General features: G+C 39.2%; 1 protein-coding gene across 3 annotated transcripts in view; it reads left to right on the top strand.

Annotated features, from left to right (window-relative positions):
* Window positions 1–20806, top strand: part of ZNF654 (zinc finger protein 654) — a 102259-nt gene that overhangs the window by 49976 nt on the left and 31477 nt on the right. For all 3 annotated transcript variants that reach the window (XM_064273086.1, XM_010590384.3, XM_064273087.1), the window contains one exon: window positions 13146–13227. In XM_064273086.1, coding sequence (XP_064129156.1) covers window positions 13146–13227 — 82 coding nt within the window. Of the gene's footprint in view, window positions 1–13145; window positions 13228–20806 lie in introns of those variants that run through there.

The following is a 20806-nucleotide window of genomic DNA, read 5'->3' as shown; positions in this document are numbered from 1 at the left end:
ATGGGAAAACGGCCTGAATTCCAAGTGACCAAATTACAAAATGTAGTTTGTTTCATAAACAAGGACTCCAGTAGTATTCTAATTATTTAAGCTTGTATAGCTAGTAGGGAACGTTCTGATTGATGAAAGACAAATAATTATATATGGTATAAAACCAAAACCCATTGCTATCGAGTCAGTTGTAACTCATTGTGATCCTGCTAGACAGAGTAGAACTGCCCCATAGGGCTTCCAAGGGGCAGCTGGTGAATTTGAATTGCTGACCTTTTAGATAGCAGCTGAGCTTTTAGCCACTGTGCCACCAGTATATATATATATATATATATATATATTTTTGTTCAAAAGACCATTTATAATGTATTTGCCCACTACAAATAATTTTTATTTTTATATTGGGTATTTTGTTTAGGTAATTTTATCTGGAATAGTTATTTCAGTTTAGGTAAATAAACTATAGAAAACCCATAATTTGGATTAAGGTTATTTATAAAGTGATTAATGTATAGACATTATATTAAACATTAAAAACTGATACAAATATGATATAATAATAAACCTTTTGGAAAGGAACCTTTTGAATAGTTTATTTAAATATTTAAATCTTCATAATTTAAGGGAAAAATTGGTGTCATATTTCTATAAAATTGACACATGCATAGCTGAGAAGAGCAAATCTCTGAAGTCTGTGTTTCCTAACAGATTGTTGGAGGAAACTTCGATGGCAGTGTTAGTAATAATAAAAGTAGTACTGTATTATTATTAAAGGTAAACACCTACAGCACAAAGTAAGTACCAGGAATTGTCCCAAGTGCTTCACAGAAAGTAACCACTATTACTATTCCCTATTTTTATAAATAAAGAAACTGAGGCATAGAGATGTTAAGTAACTTGCCCAGATCACAGTTAGTATAGAGAAGCTGAGGTGCAAACCTGGACATTTTCATGTGTCATGAAATACTATTTTTCTTCTTTTTTTTTTTTCAACTATTTAAAGTGCAGAAACATTTCTTACCTCCTGGGCTGTGCAAAAGCAGGCCTTGGGCCAGATTTGGCTCACGGGCAGCAGTTTGCCAGCCCTGCTCTGGACTGCTTTTTATATTTTGGAATCTTCCTTTGTCCTATTTTTGAGTCACTTATCCTATACCTTGTAAGTTTCAAGGATGGACTAGGCAATTTGATCTCTAAACATTTAGTTGAGCCTTTACACTAGTTTGATCTAGTCAGTAGTAACTACAACAGGTTTGAAAAATGAGTTTCTACTTCTACATGTAATTCAGGTTCTTCACCTAGTGACTTCTTTTTCTTACAGTGTATACGCTTTACTGAATCTTTCCCTGTGATAGAGATAGCTAGACCACGTTTTTTGCCTTTACTCATTTTACATGTGGTTTTTCTCATTTAAATATCATTGTCATAGAGTTGAGCGTTGTTACTGAGGTAGTTGGTAGTGGAGCAGGCACAGATCTCTTTTGTGATGTTGGCTTCCCTCTTTCATGGTCACATAATTCATGTATATAATTATGCATTGTTTTCCATATGTTGTTTACTTCTGTAAATGGTCATGTCGATCTGCATACTTATCTCTAAATTTACTACCGTATCACATTTTATGTCTACCAATAACCTTTATATCTTACCCTTCCTCAGTATAATTAATTGCTGTTGCAGTCAGTATTATCTACTCAACATGTTGATATGATCTCTCACTTCCTTCTTCCTAGGGCAAATTTAACTCTCCTGTGCTTCGACATGTTATGAATGCAAAGTATGATACTATTATAGTACCAAAGAAGAATCAGCTATATATGTGTCTAGAGAGAAGCAAAGGAGTTTTTAGGCCAAGTTACTAGGTGAAATTATGTAAGTAGGTCTTGAGGGAGCAATAGATCCAAAGTCCAGAAGCAGCACCGGAGTTTTAGGGAATAGGGAGCCGCTTGCTGTGATTGGAGCATGGAATTTGTGGTAAAAGCTATGTGTAGACGAGTAAGTTTGGGTCAGAAATCAGGGTTCTCATGTCATAATAAGGAATTTGGATTTTCTACTTAGGAAGTTATTTTAAACCCCTAAAGAAAACAGGAAGGAATGTAAGTAATACAGACGGCAAGCCGACAGTGTGTTGGGTGCATGGAGACTGGCAAATTGGAGGAGAAGTGTTCACGCCCCATCTGAAGACCGTAGCTGCTCAGCTTTTTCAGAGAAATTTAGGTACAGTGTTACAAGGCCTTCCTCTTTTTCAAAAGCACAGAGAAATCAGATGTAATTGAAAATACCACAATTTTTAAATATTGGCAATTTTTTTTTTTTAAATTAACTTTTATTAAGCTTCAAGTGAACGTTTACAAATCCAATCAGTCTGTCACATATAAGTTTACATACATCTCACTCCCTACTCCCACTTGCTCTCCCCCTCTTGAGTCAGCCCTTTCAGTCTCTCCTTTTGTGACAATTTTGCCGGCTTCCCTCTCTCTCTATCCTCCCATCCCCCCTCCAGACAAGAGTTGCCAACACAATCTCAAGTGTCCACCTGATATAATTAGCTCACTCTTCATCAGCGTCTCTCTCCCACCCACTAACCAGTCCCTTTCATGTCTGATGAGTTTCTTCGGGGATGGTTCCTGTCCTGTGTCAACTGAAGGTCTGGGGACCATGGCCGCCGGGATTCCTCTAGTCTCAGTCAGACCATTAAGTTTGGTCTTTTTATGAGAATTTGGGGTCTGTATCCCACTGATCTCCTGCTCCCTCAGGGGTCCTCTGCTGTGCTCCCTGTCAGGGCAGTCATCGATTGTGGCTGGGCACCAACTAGTTCTTCTGGTCTCAGGATGATGTAGGTCTCTGGTTCATGTGGCCCTTTCTGTCTCTTGGGCTCTTAGTTGTCGTGTGGCCTTGGTGTTCTTCATTTTCCTTTGCTCCAGGTGGGTTGAGACCAATTGATGCATCTTAGATGGCCGCTTGTTAGCATTTAAGACCCCAGACGCCACATTTCAAAGTGGGATGCAGAATGATTTCATAATAGAATTATTTTGCCAATTGACTTAGAAGTCCCTGCAAACCATGTTCCCCAGACCCCCGCCCTTGCTCCGCTGACCTTTGAAGCATTCATTTTATCCCGGAAACTTCTTTGCTTTTGGTCCAGTCCAATTGAGCTGACCTTCCATGTATTGAGTGTTGTCTTTCCGTTCACCTAAAGCAGTTCTTATCTACTGATTAATCAATAAAAAACCCTCTCCCACCCTCCCTCCCTCCCCCCCTCGTAACCACAAAAGTATGTGTTCTTCTCAGGTTTACTATTTCTCAAGATCTTCTAATAGTGGTCTTATACAATATTTGTCCTTTTGCCTCTGACTAATTTCGCTCAGCATAATGCCTTCCAGGTTCCTCCATGTTATGAAATGTTTCACAGATTCGTCACTGTTCTTTATCGATGCGTAGTATTCCATTGTGTGAATATACCACAATTTATTTACCCATTCATCCGTTGATGGACACCTTGGTTGCTTCCAACTTTTTGCTATTGTAAACAGAGCTGCAATAAACATGGGTGGGCATATATCTGTTTGTGTGGAGGCTCTTGTATCTCTAGGGTATATTCTGAGGAGTGGGATTTCTGGGTTGTATGGTAGTTCTATTTCTAACTGTTTAAGATAACGCCAGATAGATTTCCAAAGTGGTTATACCATTTTACATTCCCACCAGCACTGTATAAGAGTTCCAATCTCTCTGCAGCCTCTCCAACATTTATTATTTTGTGTTTTTTGGATTAATGCCAGCCTTGCTGGTGTGAGATGGAATCTCATCGTAGTTTTAATTTGCATTTCTCTAATGGCTAATGATCGAGAGCATTTTCTCATGTATCTGTTGGCTGCCTGAATATCTTCTTTTGTGAAATGTGTGTTCATATACTTTGCCCACTTCTTGATTGGGTTGCTTGTCTTTTTGTGGTTGAGTTTTGACAGAATCATGTAGATTTTAGAGATCAGGCGCTGGTCGGAGATGTCATAGCTGAAAATTCTTTCCCAGTCTGTAGGTGGTCTTTTTACTCTTTTGGTGAAGTCTTTAGATGAGCATAGGTGTTTGATTTTTAGGAGCTCCCAGTTATCGGGTTTCTCTTCATCATTTTTGGTAATGTTTTGTATTCTGTTTATGCCTTGTATTAGGGCTCCTAGGGTTGTCCCAATTTTTTCTTCCATGATCTTTATCGTTTTAGTCTTTATGTTTAGGTCTTTGATCCACTTAGAGTTAGTTTTTGTGCATGGTGTAAGGTATGGGTCCTGTTTCATTTTTTTGCAAATGGATATCCAATTATGCCAGCACCATTTGTTAAAAAGGCTATCTTTTCCCCAATTAATTGACACTGGTCCTTTGTCAAATATCAGCTGCTCATACGTGGATGGATCTATGTGTGGGTTCTCACTTCTGTTCCATTGGTCTATGTGCCTGTTGTTGTACCAGTACCAGGCTGTTTTGACTACTGTGGCTGTATAATAGGTTCTGAAATCAGGTAGAGTGAGGCCTCCCACTTTCTTCGTCTTTTTCAGTAGTGCTTTGCTTATCCGGGGCTTCTTTCCCTTCCATATGAAATTGGTGATTTGTTTCTCTATCCCCTTAAAATATGACATTGGAATTTGGATCGGAAGTGCGTTAAATGTATAGATGGCTTTTGGTAGAATAGACATTTTTACTATGTTAAGTCTTCCTATCCATGAGCAGGGTATGTTTTTCCACTTAAGTATGTCCTTTTGAATTTCTTGTAGTAGAGCTTTGTAGTTTTCTTTGTATAGGTCTTTTACATCCTTGGTAAGATTTATTCCTAAGTATCTTATCTTCTTGGGGGCTACTGTGAATGGTATTGATTTGGTTATTTCCTCTTCGGTGTTCTTTTTGTTGATGTAGAGGAATCCAAGTGATTTTTGTATGTTTATTTTATAACCTGAGACTCTGCCAAACTCTTCTATTAGTTTCAGTAGTTTTCTGGAGGATTCCTTAGGGTTTTCTGTGTATAAGATCATGTCATCTGCAAATAGTGATAACTTTAGTTCCTACTTGCCAATCCGGATACCTTTTATTTCTTTGTCTAGCCTAATTGCCCTGGCTAGGACTTCCAGCACGATGTTGAGTAAGAGCGGTGATAAAGGGCATCCTTGTCTGGTTCCCGTTCTCAAGGGAAATGCTTTCAGGTTCTCTCCATTTAGAGTGATATTGGCTGTTGGCTTTGCGTAGATGCCCTTTATTATGTTGAGGAATTTTCCTTCAATTCCTATTTTGGTAAGAGTTTTTATCATAAATGGGTGTTGAACTTTGTCAAATGCCTTTTCTGCATCAATTGATAAGATCATGTGGTTTTTGTTTTTTGTTTTATTTATGTGATGGATTACATTAATGGTTTTTCTGATATTAAACCAGCCTTGCATACCTGGTATAAATCCCACTTGATCATGGTGAATTATTTTTTTGATGTGTTGTTGGATTCTATTGGCTAGAATTTTGTTGAGGATTTTTGCATCTATGTTCATGAGGGATATAGGTCTAAGTTTCTTATTTTGTAATGTCTTTACCTGGTTTTGGTATCAGGGACATGGTGGCTTCATAGAATGAGTTGGGTAGTATTCCGTCATTTTCTATGTTTTGGAATACCTTCAGTAGTAGTGGTGTTAACTCTTCTCTGAAAGTTTGGTAGAACTCTGCAGTGAAGCCGGCCGGGCCAGGGCTTTTTTTTGTTGGGAGTTTTTTGATTACCGTTTCAATCTCTTTTTTTGTTATGGGTCTATTTAGTTGTTCTACTTCTGAATGTGTTAGTTTAGGTAGGTAGTGTTTTTCCAGGAATTCATCCATTTCTTCTAGGTTTGCAAATTTGTTAGAGTACAATTTTTCATAAAAATCTGAAATGATTCTTTTAATTTCATTTGGTTCTGTTGTGATGTGGCCCTTCTCGTTTCTTATTCGGGTTATTTGTTCCCTTTCCTGTATTTCTTTAGTCAGTCTAGCCAGTGGTTTATCAATTTTGTTAATTTTTTCAAAGAACCAGCTTTTGGCTTTGTTAATTCTTTCAATTGTTTTTCTGTTCTCTAATTCATTTAGTTCAGCTCTAATTTTTATTATTTGTTTTCTTCTGGTGCCTGATGGATTCTTTTGTTGCTCAGTTTCTATTTGTTCAAGTTGTAGGGACAGTTCTCTGATTTTGGCTCTTTCTTCTTTTTGTATGTGTGCATTTATCGATATAAATTGGCCTCTGAGCACTGCTTTTGCTGTGTCCCAGAGGTTTTGATAGGAAGTATTTTCGTTCTCGTTGCTTTCTATGAATTTCCTTATTCCCTCCTTGATGTCTTCTATAACCCAGTCTTTTTTCAGGAGGGTGTTGTTCATTTTCCAAGTATTTGATTTCTTTTCCCTAGTTTTTCTGTTATTGATCTCTAGTTTTATTGCCTTGTGGTCTGAGAAGATGGTTTGTAATATTTCGATGTTTTGGACTCTGCAAAGGTTTGTTTTATGACCTAATATGTGGTCTATTCTAGAGAATGTTCCATGTGCGCTAGAAAAAAAAGTATATTTTGCAGCAGTTGGGTGGAGAGTTCTGTATAAGTCAATGAGGTCAAGTTGGTTGATTGTTGTAATTAGATCTTCCGTGTCTCTGTTGAGCTTCTTACTGGATGTCCTGTCCTTCTCCAAAAGTGGTGTGTTGAAGTCTCCTACTATAATTGTGGAGGTATCTATCTCGCTTTTCAATTCTGTTAAAATTTGATTTATGTATCTTGCAGCCCTGTCATTGGGTGCATAAATATTTAATATGGTTATGTCTTCCTGATCAATTGTCCCTTTTATCATTATATAGTGTCCTTCTTTATCCTTTGTGGTGGATTTAAGTCTAAAGTCTATTTTGTCAGAAATTAATATTGCTACTCCTCTTCTCTTTTGCTTATTGTTTGCTTGATATACTTTTTTCCATCCTTTGAGTTTTAGTTTGTTTGTGTCTCTAAGTCTAAGGTGTGTCTCTTGTAGGCAGCATATAGATGGATCGTGTTTCTTTGTCCAGTCCGAGACTGTCTCTTTATTGGTGCGTTTAGTCCATTTACATTCAACGTAATTATAGATAAATAAGTTTTTAGTGCTGTCATTTTGATGCCTTTTTATGTGTGTTGTTGACAATTTCATTTTTCCACGTACTTTTTTGTGCTGAGGCGTTTTTCTTAGTAAATTGTGAGATCCTCATTTTCATAGTGTTTGACTTTATGTTAGTTGAATCGTTACGTTTTTCTTGGCTTTTATCTTGAGTTATAGAGTTGTTATACCTTTTTGTGGTTACCTTATTATTTACCCCTGTTTTTCTAAGTAAAAACCTAACTTGTATTGTTCTATATCGCCTTGTATCTCTTTCCATATGGCAGTTCAATGCCTCCTGTATTTAGTCCCTCTTTTTGATTATTGTGATGTTTTACCTATTGACTTCCATGATTCCCTGTTATGTGTATTTTTTTTTTAATTAATCTTAATTTGTTTGTTTTTGTGATTTCCCTATTTGAGTTGATATCAGGACGTTCTGTTTTGTGACCTTGTGTTGTGCTGGTATCTGATATTATTGGTTCTCTGACCAAACAACATCCTTTAGTATTTCTTGTAGCTTTGGTTTGGTTTTTACAAATTCTCTAAACTTGTGTTTATCTGAAAATATCTTAATTTCACCTTCATATTTCAGAGAGAGTTTTGCTGGATATATGATCCTTGGCTGGCAGTTTTTCTCCTTCAGTGTTCTGTATATGTGGTCCCATTCCCTTCTTGCCTGCATGGTTTCTGCTGAGTAGTCTGAACTTATTCTTATTGATTCTCCCTTGAAGGAAACCTTTCTTTTCTCCCTGGCTGCTTTTAAAATTTTCTGTTTATCTTTGGTTTTGGTGAGTTTGATGATAATATGTCTTGAAGTTTTTCTTTTTGGGTCAATCTTAAATGGGGTTCGATGAGCATCTTGGATAGATATTCTTTCGTCTTTCATGATGTCAGGGAAGTTTTGTGTCAGGAGTTCTTCAACTATTTTCTCTGTGTTTTCTGTCCCTCCTCCCTGTTCTGGGACTCCAGTCACTCGCAGGTTATCCTTCTTGATAGAGTCCCACATGATTCTTAGGGTTTCTTCATTTTTTTAAATTCTTTTATCTGATTTTTTTTCAGCTGTGTTGGTGTTGATTCCCTGGTCCTCCCGATGTCCCAGTCTGCATTCTAATTGCTCAAGTCTGCTCCTCTGACTTCCTATTGCGTTGTCTAATTCTGTAATTTTATTGTTAATCTTTTGGATTTCTACATGCTGTCTCTCTATGGATTCTTGCAACTTATTAATTTTTCTACTATGTTCTTGAATAATCTTTTTGAGTTCTTCAACAGTTTTATCAGTATGTTCCTTGGCTTTTTCTGCAGTTTGCCTTATTTGTGATGTCTTGAAGCATTCTGTAAATTAGTTTTTTATATTCTGTATCTGATAATTCCAGGATTGTATCTTCATTTGGGAAAGATTTTGATTCTTTTGTTTGGGGGGTTGGAGAAGCTGTCATGGTCTGCTTCTTTAAGTGGTTTGATATGGATTGTTGTCTCCGAGCCATCACTGGGAAACTAGTTTTTCCAGAAAATTCGCTAAACAAAAATGCAGTCAGATCCCTATCAGAGTTCTCCCTCTGGCTCAGGCTATTCGGATGTTAATGAAGCCGCCTGGGGAGGGTGGGGGAGGGAACAGAGAGCTAGGAGAGTAGCACCTCAGAATATAGCCAGAGTTGCTTGTCTTGCTTGGAATGACTATTATATCTGAGATTCCCGCGGGGCGCATCGCCTATGTGTGCTGGCTGTGTGGAGATTGCCCCCATGGGGTCTGGCCCGCTGGAGTCACGGTCAGATCCTCCGCTTCCAGCCCCACGCCCAGCGTCAAGGCTCCCCTGCTGGGACGATGCACTCTCGACTCCAAAATCAGTCGCTGCCTCCTGGGGACTTCTCGTCCCTCCAGCCACGTGGCCGTGCCGCCCCCGAGAAGTGGTTGGGCCCCCTCCCGGGGTTAGTTCAGGTGGGTGGAGCAGCTCCCCGTGCTTGTGCCGTGACCGAATGACCCGGCTGGGACGCTGTTCTCCCCACTCCAATACCAGTCGCTGCCTCCCGGGGACTTCTACCGGCTGCGTCCCACGCCGCCTGCCTGAACCAGCTGGGCCCCTTCCCGGGGTTAGTTCATGGGGGTGGAGCAGCTCTCCGTGTTTATGCTGTACCTGCGTCCAGTCCAAATCCCGGCGGGATGGTTCCCCGGCTGGGATGCTGCTCTCCCCGTTCCAAGACCAGTCACTGCCTCCCGGGGACTTCTCATACTGGCTGCGTCCCACGCCGCCCGCGGAACCGGCTGGTCCCCCTCCCAGAGTTAGTTCAGGGGGGTGGAGCAGCTCTCTGTGCTTGTGCCGTACCTGAGTGGTACGCTGGCTTCAGGCTCTGAAAACAATCGCTGCTTCCCCGTATTAGTTCGTTCTCCGTCTCTAAATCTGTGTTTGTTGTTCAGGGTTCGTAGATTGTTATGTATGTGATCGATTCACTTGTTTTTCCGTGTCTTTGTTGTAAGAGGGATCCGAGGTAGCATCTGCCTAGTCCGCCATCTTGGCTCCGCCTCAAATATTGGCAAATTTTTAAAATAGGGTTTTATCCGTACAAAACAAGTCTGTCAGCTGAAGGTCTGTGATTTAGATGGTATGGTCCAAACGGCAGTTTGTAAAATCTGTAAGTAATAGAATCAGCTCTGTGTTTTAAGAAGATAACAGTGGAGCTATGTTGAACGTGGATTTTGGGTAGATGGTGCAGTAATAAGATTGGAGGCAGGAACGGTCTATTAAAAGTTTAAAGATGATATGTTGTTCTTGTTAATTGCCACTGAATAGGCTCTGACTTTAAACCATGCAGTATGTATTTGTTCCATTCAAATGACTGCCTCTTAGTCTTTGTACAGGGTCCTCATGAGCACAATCAAGTGTTCTGGAATTCCCATTCTTGGCAGTGTTATCCATAATGTGTTATAATCCACACAGTCAAATCAAATGCCTTTGCATAGTCAGTAAAACACAGGTAAATGTCTTTCTGGTATTCTCTGCTTTTAGTCAAAATCTGTCTGACATCAGCAATGATATCCCTTGTTCCATGTCCTCTTTGATTACGGGTTGAATTTCTGGCAGTTCCCTGTTGATACAGTGCTGCAACTGCTTTTGAATGATCTTCAGCAAAATTTTACTTATGTGTGATATTAATGATATTGTTAGATAATTTCCACATTCTGTTGGATCACCTTTCTTTGGAATGGGCAGAAATATGGATCTCTTCCAGTCGGTCAGTTAGCTGTTTTCCAGATTTCGTGAGCACTTCCAGAGCTGTATCCATTTGTTGAAACATCTCAATTGATACTCTGTCAATTCCTGGAGCTTTTTTTTTTTGCCAATGGCTTCAGTGCAGCTTGGATTTCTCCCGTCAGTACCATCAGTTCTTGATCATATGCTACCTCCTGAAATGACTGAGCGTTGACCAATTCTTTTTGATGCAGTGACTGTGTATTCCCTCCATCTTCTTTTGATGCTTCCTGTGTCCTTTAATATTTTCCCCATAGAATCCTTTGATATTGCAACTGAAGGCTTGAATTTTTTCTGCAGTTCTTTCTGCCTGAGAAATGCCAAGCATATTCTTCCCTTTTGGCTTTCTAACTCCAGATCTTTGCACATTTCATTATAATACTTTACTTTGTCTTCTTGAGCTGTCCTTTGAAATCTTCTGTTCAGCTATTCATCATTTTTTCCTGTTGCTTTAGCTACTCGACATTCAAGAGCAAGTTTGAGTCTCTTCTGACATCCATTTTGGTCTTTTTTTTTCTTTCTTTCTGATTACTTTTTGCTTTCTTCGTGTATGATGTCCTTGATGTCATTCCATAACTCAGCTGGTCTTCAGTCATTAGTGTTCAGTGTGTCAAATCTGTTCTTGAGGTGTCCTCTACGTTCTGGTGTGATATGCTCAAGGTCGTAATTTGGCTCTTGTGGACTTGTTCTAATTTTCTTCAGTTTCAACTTGAACTTGTATATGAGCACCTGATGGTCTGTCCCATTTCTGACTGGTGATATTCAGCTTTTCCATTGTCTCTTTCCACAGATGTAGTCAGTCTGATTCCTGTGTATTCCATCAGGCGAGGTTCACAGGTATAGTCACCAGTTATGTTGTTGAGAAAAGGTATTTGCAGTGAAGGAGTCGGACCTGCAGAATTCTGTCATTTGATCTCTGGCGTCATTTCTGTCACAAAGGCTGTATTTTCCAATTACCAGTCCTTCTTCATTTCCAACTTTTGCATTCCAATCACCACTAATTATCAGTGCATCTTGATTGAATGTTTGATCAATTTCAGACTGTAGAAGTTGGTAAAAATCTTCAATATCTTCATCTTTGGCCTTAGTGGTTGCTGTTCGAATTTGAGTAATAGTCATATTGATTGGTATTCATTGTAGTAGGTGTATGGATATTATCCTATCGCCGACAGTGTTGTACTTCAGGATAGATCTTGAAATGTTCTTTTTGATGATGAATGCAACGCCATTTCTCTTCAAGTTGTCATTCCTGGCATAGCAGACCATATGATTGTCTGATTCAAAATGGCCAATACCAGGCCATTTCAGCTCACCAATGCCTGGGATATCAATGTTTATGCATTCCATTTCATTTTTGACAGTTTCCAATTTTCCTAGATTTATACTTCATATATTCAACATTCCTATTACTAATGGATGTTTGCAGCTGTTTGTTCTCATTTTGAGTCGTGCCACATCAACAAATGAGGATCCCGAAGGCTTGACTCCATCCGTGTCATTAAGGTCGACTCCATTTTGAGGAGGCTGCTGCTCTTCCCCAGACGTACTTTCAGTGTCTTTCCGAGCTGAGGGGCTCATCCCCCAGCACTGTGTCAGACAGTGCTCCATTGCTGTTCATAAGGGTTTTGTTAATCTTTCAGAAGCAGACCACCAGGTCCTTCTTCCTAGTCTGTCTTAGGAAGCTCAGCTGCAGTCTCTCCACCAGGAGTGACTCTGCTGGTATCTGAAATACTGGTGGTGGAGGTTCCAGCATCATAGCGACATGCAGGCCACCACAGTGTGACAAACTGACAGACGCATGAGGTCTGTTTTTTACTCTATTTTAAATAGTCAAATTTATAAAATGCCAGTTTAAGGGACATGCTTATTGTGTAATACTTAGAAACGTTTTTTATGTGTTCCATTTTTAAAAACTATGTTCTTACAATTTACAATTTAAAACTTTTCAGTCTTTACTAGTGATTTATTTTGACAAAAGGGAAAAACTATAAAAAATACAACTTTAGATTTCTTAGCCAAGTATCTGCTATATAAATTAAAATGTAAGGTTTTGAGGGATTTATTCGTGCTACCTTATATGATTGTTAAATAAAATTAAATAATTTTCCATGTTCGTGATTAGGAAATATTTCTCCCTGTATGGAATTGAGAATTATTAAATGCATAGAAAGTACTTAGTAACTATAGTTTCCAAATAATTTATTTGAAAAGGAAGAACCACCAAATTTGGGCATTCTTCTTATGAGTGGCATAATGAACGTAACGCTAGTGTTTGAGAACCCATGTGTCACTTATTAGATATAGTTGGCATATGCTGTTATGTGTATGTTGACTGAGGGTTTCATGGTGGCTCTTTAACTTTCTTACATTTTTTTTCTGTTGATTTTATTCATCCCTTATGTCCCTCTGGAAAAAATTAGATTTCGGATTTTCACTGTACTAGAGTGAAGTTTGACTATGTGCCTGTTTTAGATCATCCTTGACATGTATAGCCACCATTTTGGCACCTTGTATGCCACTGAATTTTATTGCATTGTGAACATTGGTAGGCATGAGTAATGTCATAATTTTTCATTCTGTGGTTCTGGAACTTAGATTATTTCTTTGTATTTTCCCAATACTTCTATTAAAATCTTACTGAAACGATTTAACATTTTCTGAATGAATCCAAAATGATCAATACAGTTTTTTTTAAAACCAGATATTTCTATTAATACTACATGGCTATTATCTCTTGAGAATCTTTAAATGGGGGGCGAAAATTCAAAGAAGCAATGAAAGTTATCATTCACTTATTCTTTCTAGGAGTTTCTTTGAGTTGCTGCTGTTCTTTGGAAGAGATGAGTTTTATGAAGAGCCTTTAAAGGATATTCTTGGATCATTCCAGGTAAAACCGTTTACTGATTTACAATTTGTCTACATTTAAAACAAGACTTTATTCTCCCCCTAAAAATAGTATGTTGGTTATTTTGTAGTTCATGTTTTTATGTTTGCTAAAGTGACAATGGCTTAAGTGGAAAAAGCTGTATTTCTAAGCAGTTCAGAGCCCTGATTCCAGCTCTACATTTGCTAAACCAAAGCCTACTAACACCACCCTTGTAGATTCCTAAGATAGGTAAATATTCTGGATAAATATTCATTTTTTTATTCCTATAGACTTTGGTTGCAAAGCCTCATGTACAGCTCAGCCCTGGACTCCACTTGGCTAGATCAGAAGCAGGATGTTTTTCCCATGCTGCTTTTTCGCTTGTCTAGACCCTGATTTTCTCTTCTCACAATAGCTTTTACAAGCTAGAAGGAAGAAGATTTTTGTTGTACCTGGTGTATGAGAGAAGAGAGTAAATTCAGAAGGGAATGACAAAAGATCCAAGATCTCTCCTGTAGATGCAAGAATATTTGATCTTTTTACCATTTACTTGGGACCTACACCTAATACTGTGGCTCACTAATGTGTTTTTGGCGTTATGTCATCAGCAGTTCTTTTCCTATGGAGTGGAATAAAGGAAGAAATATTTTGAGCTACCTCTAGGGGTATGGTGTTCAGACAAAATACATTGATTCCTATGGATTTAAAGGAAAGGCTTATGGCCAACCAGTAGTAGTGTTGTCTCCCAGAAGATCAGACTAACAGCAAAGTCATGCAATGCTTTTTCTCACTCAGGATTTTTATTTCATATTTATTGACAGAGAGCTTGTAGACTTAAAAAATTTTTATATCACTCTGGTGCATACATAAAAACAGAAAAATTGTAAGCAAAATTAATTGGCTAAGGCATATCTAAAACTTCTTCACATTCAAAATTGGACTTCCAAATTGCTTTTCCACTCAGTCATAGATGCCCACATCTTTCTATACTCTTTTGTCTTCCGTGCCATCAGAAATGTTACTGATGTAGCATTTCCTAAAAGAAGTCATAAAGTAACTAAAAACCATTGATGCTGGGCTTTTAAGCTGGCTTTACAGTTATGTTTACCTAGCCATCTTTTGATTCTTGATTCCCAAAGGCTAAAAGAGTGCTCTACTAGTGTCTCTGGAGCCATGGTGACACAGTGGTTAAGTGTTTGGCTGCTAACCAAAAGGTCAGTAGTTCAAATCCACCAGCTGCTCCTTGGAAACCCTATTGGGCAGTTCTACTCTGCTCTGTAGGACTGTTATAAGTCAGAATCGACTTGATGGCAACAGTTTTTTTTTTTTTTTTGGTTTACTAGTGTCTCTTGGGCCCTCTTCTGAACCACTGATATGCCCTTGTGCAGATTTTCATGTTGTCCCTTTTCATGTCACAATGACATCATCATTGTGATGTCACAATGACAAAACTGTCATGACCATATGAATTCTAAGATGGCCTTGAATACAAAACATTCTTCAGAGGTATAAAAATACGAAAAAAAATGCTTCTTAGAATTAGTGAAACTAGGTACATTATATTGAACATTCCACTTTATCCCTTCTTATATTCAGCAAGAGGTAAAAATACCTGCTGTCATGGAGCTTATACTTTAGAGTTTTATTAAGTATTTAAAACTTAATTTTCCCTTCCATTTGCTCTTTCACACTTGTGTTCTTAGCAGTCCATTCTGAACTTAGAAAATATTTGTTGGGTACCTACTAAGCTAAGGACTAAGCTCTCAGAAAAAAGAAGAAAACACTGCTACTGTGAAGCTTACACTCTAGTATAGGGACAGAAAAACAGTAAACCAAAACTATACACATTAGAGTATTTTAGAAAGTGGCAAATGCCAAAGAGAAACCTAAAGCTGGGAAGAGGGATAGGGAGTCTTGGCATGGGGAAGACTTCAGTTTTAAATTTTTAAATGGACTGGTCAAGGAATGCCTCATAGAGCTGTCAGTTGAGCACTGATAGTGGGAAACACTGAAGTGTTTGGAGTAGATGAGAGACAGTCCTTTACTTCTGTTTTTAGATATATAAAAAGGATAACATTTGTGAAGGGATATGTCCTCTATTGCTTCTCTTGTAAGCAGTTTCCTGCAGTTATCAAAATAGTCATTTCTTAAGGGTCATTGTATGGTTTTGGACCCTTTTCTATCTCCTGCTCTATCCTCTGAATATATCTAATCCTGGCTGAATTCTAAACCTTTTTTTTTTTTTTTTCCAATCCCTCTGCTGCCATTTCTGTCATTTTGTTGCTGTGGTTTCCTCTTCCTCTAAAATTCCTTTAGTGTCTAACTCCTACCTCCTAGGTGAAGTTTCACCTTTTTCTCCCGTTTTATCTTTACCTGGAGAATCCTCCGTTTCCTGAACTGAACTACAGTTGTTGGTGCTTCCCAGCCTGTGCCCTTAGGAACCCAGAAAGGACTGTACGTTCATCATGTACACCTCCCTCAAATCTCGGGTTTTATTCAGCTTTGAAATATTCAGGCTTTTAAGTAGCCTTTAATAATCCAGTGGCAATTCCAGTATCACCTTTTGAAATATGTTTGAATATTTTTGATATTTTTTTCTACTAGTGCAAACCCTATTGCCCCACATGGTTCATTTCTATACAGCTTTATACCAGCTTCAGATGGTGCTGTTTCTCCTGGAGCATAAACAGGCCAAATTCAGTGCTTCTCATACTTTAATGGGCATAAAGATCTTGTTAAAATGCAGATTATGACTCACTAGTTCTGAGTGGGGCCTACTTTTCTAACAGCTCCCAGGTGATGTTAAAGGTATTGGTCACTGGACCACATTTTGCATCAAGAGACTAACATTCACTTTGCTGTATTGGGATTAACTTTCCTCTGTTTTTCCTCCATTTTCCAACTGTGAGTATCTCCACTTTGCCACTCACTAGTTGTCATCTTGATCAAGTTATATGATTTCTATGTCAGTGTCCTAATTTGTAAAATAGGGACCATAATTGTACCTGCTGCGGGACTGTTATGAGGATTAAATTAATGCATTTGGCATCACTGCTGGCAAAGTGATCATCCAGTATATATCACTTTCCTTAAGACAGGCAGTTTAGCCTACCTGGTGAAGGGTTTGGCCTCTGAAGTCAGATTGCTGGGATTTCAGATTTTTTTTCTGTAAGACCACAACCTAGCTCTTAAGCTTATTCCATTCTTCCATGAATTTCTGATCTACAACACAAGCTATTCAGATAGAAATTTTTATATCTTCTTGTCTATTGACTATAACTTTTCCTCTTCCTTTTCCAAGAGGAAACTTCAGTCTTTAGAGCTAGATGTTCCATTTATTGGCTTCTAAAACTTTCTTATCTCTTGACTTCTGATAATCTTTCTTTACCTCAACACAAGAAGATAATGCATTTTATATATGATGTACCTGCCCCTTTCTTATTGTTTTTAACCTGTTAATTGGTGAACTTTGCTACAGGCATGTGGTTGAATTCATACACTGGATTCCCCAAATCCATCAATTAAATCTTCTATCTTAAGAAAGGTTTATTTAAGATCATCGATCTTAAATGACAAAATGAATGTAAATGTAAAATGAGGGAAAAATTAATTATGATTGCTGGGATCTAAGATGAGTTATTTATGCCAGTACTCAGGGATGAAAGCAGATTGAGGGATGGGGCAAACAATACTTGCTTGACTGAATGTGGTGAAATAGAGAAGGGAAAGAGAGAGGGAAACCTCCCAGTACTGTCCAGTAATAATCCCCTCCCTCTACCCACAGTTTATCACAAGGGCTGAAGGAAATAGCAGATGGTGGGGTGACCAATCTTTTTCTTGTTAGCGTCTTAAAAGTGTACCAGGGGTGCAGCAGAGCCCATAGAACTGAAATTCCAATGTGAATATTATGCCCACATTAAAAATGGGGTATATGGCTCTGCATGAGAACAGTCCCTATATTTAGAGAGTGGGGGGCACTACCCAAACTAAATGCAGCCTGCCCCAGTATCTGGAAGGAAGAAAGCCTTGAGGAGATACAGTTGTCTCCCAGTACAGCTTTCTCTTTACTCCATCATGGGCCATTGTTCCAACTAATTGAACTATAGAAATAAAAACTTTTCCCTTCTCTCTCTGTTTGGGCTTGAAGGATTCAGCAGGAATCTACCCAGCCTCTAAACCTCTAACGCAACAGTTCTCTGTTCAATTTGTGAAGATGACCAAAGAGAATAAACACGAGTTATGTGGAAAAAAATAACCCAGTTAAAAATAAAAAGATTAAGTATGTTCTTGGTGAGATTGTGTTCAAGATTTCTTTCACCAAAGAAATTGCAAAAAAGAGACAACCCCAAAGAGTATGTGGAAGTGAAGTATTGTATAGAGATGAAGCTACTAAACTAAACGTTTAGTAGAGGTAACTAACAGCAGATTAGTTCTAGTAAAACCAAGTCAGCAAAGGAAACAAGCTCTAGAAATTATTTTTCACCTGAAAGAAAAAGGGATAAATAATGAGAAAAGATAAAAGATATGGAAGATAGATCCAATGCATACAGTTCTAGAAGGAGAAAACAGGATGGCATAGAAACAATATAAAAAATAATAAGGGGATAGTTTAGTTTGTCTAAACTGAGGAAGGACTTAGGTATCGTGCAAGATTAATAAAAAGCAAGTTATAAGCAAGCCATATCTTATTACAGTTTCCAATTTTGAGGATAAAGAAAAGTTCCTACAAGTGCATGACCCATGTAAAAACAAACAGTATTCCCACAAAAGAAAAAATAAAATCAGGCTGGCAACAAACTTCTCCATAGTAACAAATGCCAGAATAAATAAACAATGTCTATGGAGTTTTTCAAGGGAAAAAAAAAGCCATGATTTCATAATACAGCATCCAAGGTCTTATGGTTCATGAGAGAGGGTAACAGAAATAGTCCAAATACTTGGAAAACAAACCGATTACATTTCTTTTATGAGGAAAACAAATAGTCAAAGAGGTGTCCCAACTGATTGAGAAATGATCAAAACAAAGAATTTAAGAATGTAATTGTCACACAATAAAAATAACTAGGACTGAGCTAAGGAAACAAAAAAATTAGTAAACGGTTGTTAGTATGGTTATCATGAAAATCCTATTAGAGACAATTCTGGAAAAAGCAAATGCATTTTGTAAAAGAAGCACACGCACAGTAACCTGGAATTAAAATCTCAGATTATAGTATTGATTGGATAAAGATAAAAAAGATAGAAGGAGTGGCCCAAGATGGTGACTTAGTCACACATGCCATGCTGTCCCCCTATAGCAGAGAACTGAGAAACCAAGTGAAACAAGTACAGATGACAGTCTGGGAATCCAGAACAGCAAATGGAAGGATGCAAAATTAGATTGAACACCAAAGGGAAGGAGACAGTGAATGAAAACAAAAAATAAGGAGACTTATGCACTGCAGGTGCCTTGCCAGCTGGGCTGGTGCAGTTCGGCCATCTTGAGACAAAATGAGCAGTGTTCCCAGGTGAGGAGCACAGGAAGGCAACCTCATGGAATGCCCAGTAGGAGACAGAGATACTGTGTAGACAAAACCAGAGCGAAAAAAGGTGAGCAGAACATGAACTGGATCTAAGGAAGGAAAGTCCAGGAATGTGAACAAGAACTCTAGGGATCCAGGTGACTATAGAGCAGGGAGGAAGCCAGGAAATAGGGACAGAACTACTCACTAGCAGTGGCCTTTGATCATTTGGGCAAATGGCATTGGTGGATTGGATGATCCTTGGAGTGGTGGCTTGAGGTCCCCCACCCATCTGGACTCTGGACAGCTCCTCCCCTCTTGCACTTAGTTGGGGCTGGGCCCTGATTGCTGGTTGCACTCTTCAGGGAGTGCCCTGGCGCCCACGCCAGAGACTGGGGGAACATGTTTCCCCCGGCCCCCCCACCCTCCCAGTGACCAGTGTGGGCATCCCCTCATCCCCTCCCGCCCCCCAGTGATCTCTGACATGCGCCCCCATGGGATCTGTGACCTGAGGCTTTTGCCTGCTCTTTCCATCCCTGTGCCACCCCACCTGCTTGGCAACTGCAGTGCACATTCCTGCGCTGTTGGGGCTCTGACTGGAGGCTTGTGGCCACTTTGTCCATCCCCGCACTACCTACCTGCCTGGTGATCTGCTGCATGTGCTCACGTGCTGTGGGACCTGTGAATGGAGGCTTCTGCCTGTTCTGCTCACCTCCGAGCCACTCCGTCTGCCCAGTGATCACTGGTGTGGGCTTCTGCCACTACGTCAGTGACTGGAAGCATGAGAGTTCTCTGTCCCTCGCGGCCCCATTCACCGTGCAGCTGGCAGTGCAGGTTCCCATGCCACCAACCCGGAAATCTGTGTACTCTCACCCCAACCACTCAGCAACTGGTGGCACGCAACACAAAATGCCTAGCCCAATAACTGGTGACAGCGCTCCATGCACACACATCCTGGTGACTAGCTGGACAGACACATCACCTCATCAGTAACACTGGTCACATTCTAACAGGCGCCATCTGCACATCTGCCAAACAACAAGCAGGGAATCATACTGCCCTCATCCAGTGTCCGCTGAGCTGCAGCATCACATATCCCACACCCAAACAGTTCCTGCAAGCTGTCTGCACTTGCACTAAAACATCGTAATACCCCACCACCTACTGAGACACCAGTTTGTGCACACACAGCAGGTCTACCCTATTTGGGTAGCATTCTCTCACAGCGGATACAGAGATGTCCTCCCCTGCTCTCCAGAAAATGCAGTACTAGCACTAACCCGAAAGAATCACAGGGTCCCACAAGGGCTGTGCAGGGACTCTGACCACCCAATACTTGTCACCCAATATCAGGGAAAGAAACTGCCTTCCCATTTCTGCTCAATCCTGTAAAGGAAGCCATACAAAACTAACCACAGAAGACCCGTATGTGGGTTAGACCCAGCATACCCACTAGTGAGAGGAAATCACACCCATTTCACAGACACCACCAAAGTCACACGTAGACCAGAATCACAAAACAACAATTAAAATAATACAAAGGAAGAAAGACATTCTAAAGAGAAAGAGAATAAACAATGCTCTGGATCCATCAAAACAAACAAAAAAAGAGCACAAAATAAACATATATACAATCAATGAAGAAATAATAAATTAACATCTTAATACCTCAGAGACAGCAGACAATAACAAGTCATATGAAGAAACAGGATAAGCAAAGTAAAAGGACAGAAAACCTTCCTGAGGGAGAAATGGTAATAGAACTACCTGATAAGCAATTCAAAAGACTTATGTTTAGGATCCTCAAAGAGATCAAGGAAAACACAGGTAAATTCCTAGAAGTTTTCAGGAAAATAATACAAGAACAAAATGAAAAACAATTAGAAACCATACAAAAGCAATAACTAGAAATTCAGAAGATTAACAATACCAGAAATAATGGAAGGACAAAGAAGTAAAGTTGAATCAATAGAAGAAAGAATAAGCAAAATAGAGGACAGAATCCTTGATAATAATTTGTTTGCGGAACAATCTGAAAAAAGAGTGAAGAAAACCTAAGAGTTATGTGAGACACTATCAAGAGTAATAATTTACACATA

The sequence above is a fragment of the Loxodonta africana genome, chromosome 20 (genome assembly GCF_030014295.1).
Source record: "Loxodonta africana isolate mLoxAfr1 chromosome 20, mLoxAfr1.hap2, whole genome shotgun sequence".
NCBI lineage: Eukaryota > Metazoa > Chordata > Mammalia > Proboscidea > Elephantidae > Loxodonta > Loxodonta africana.
This window is presented reverse-complemented; position numbering and strand designations above follow the sequence as displayed.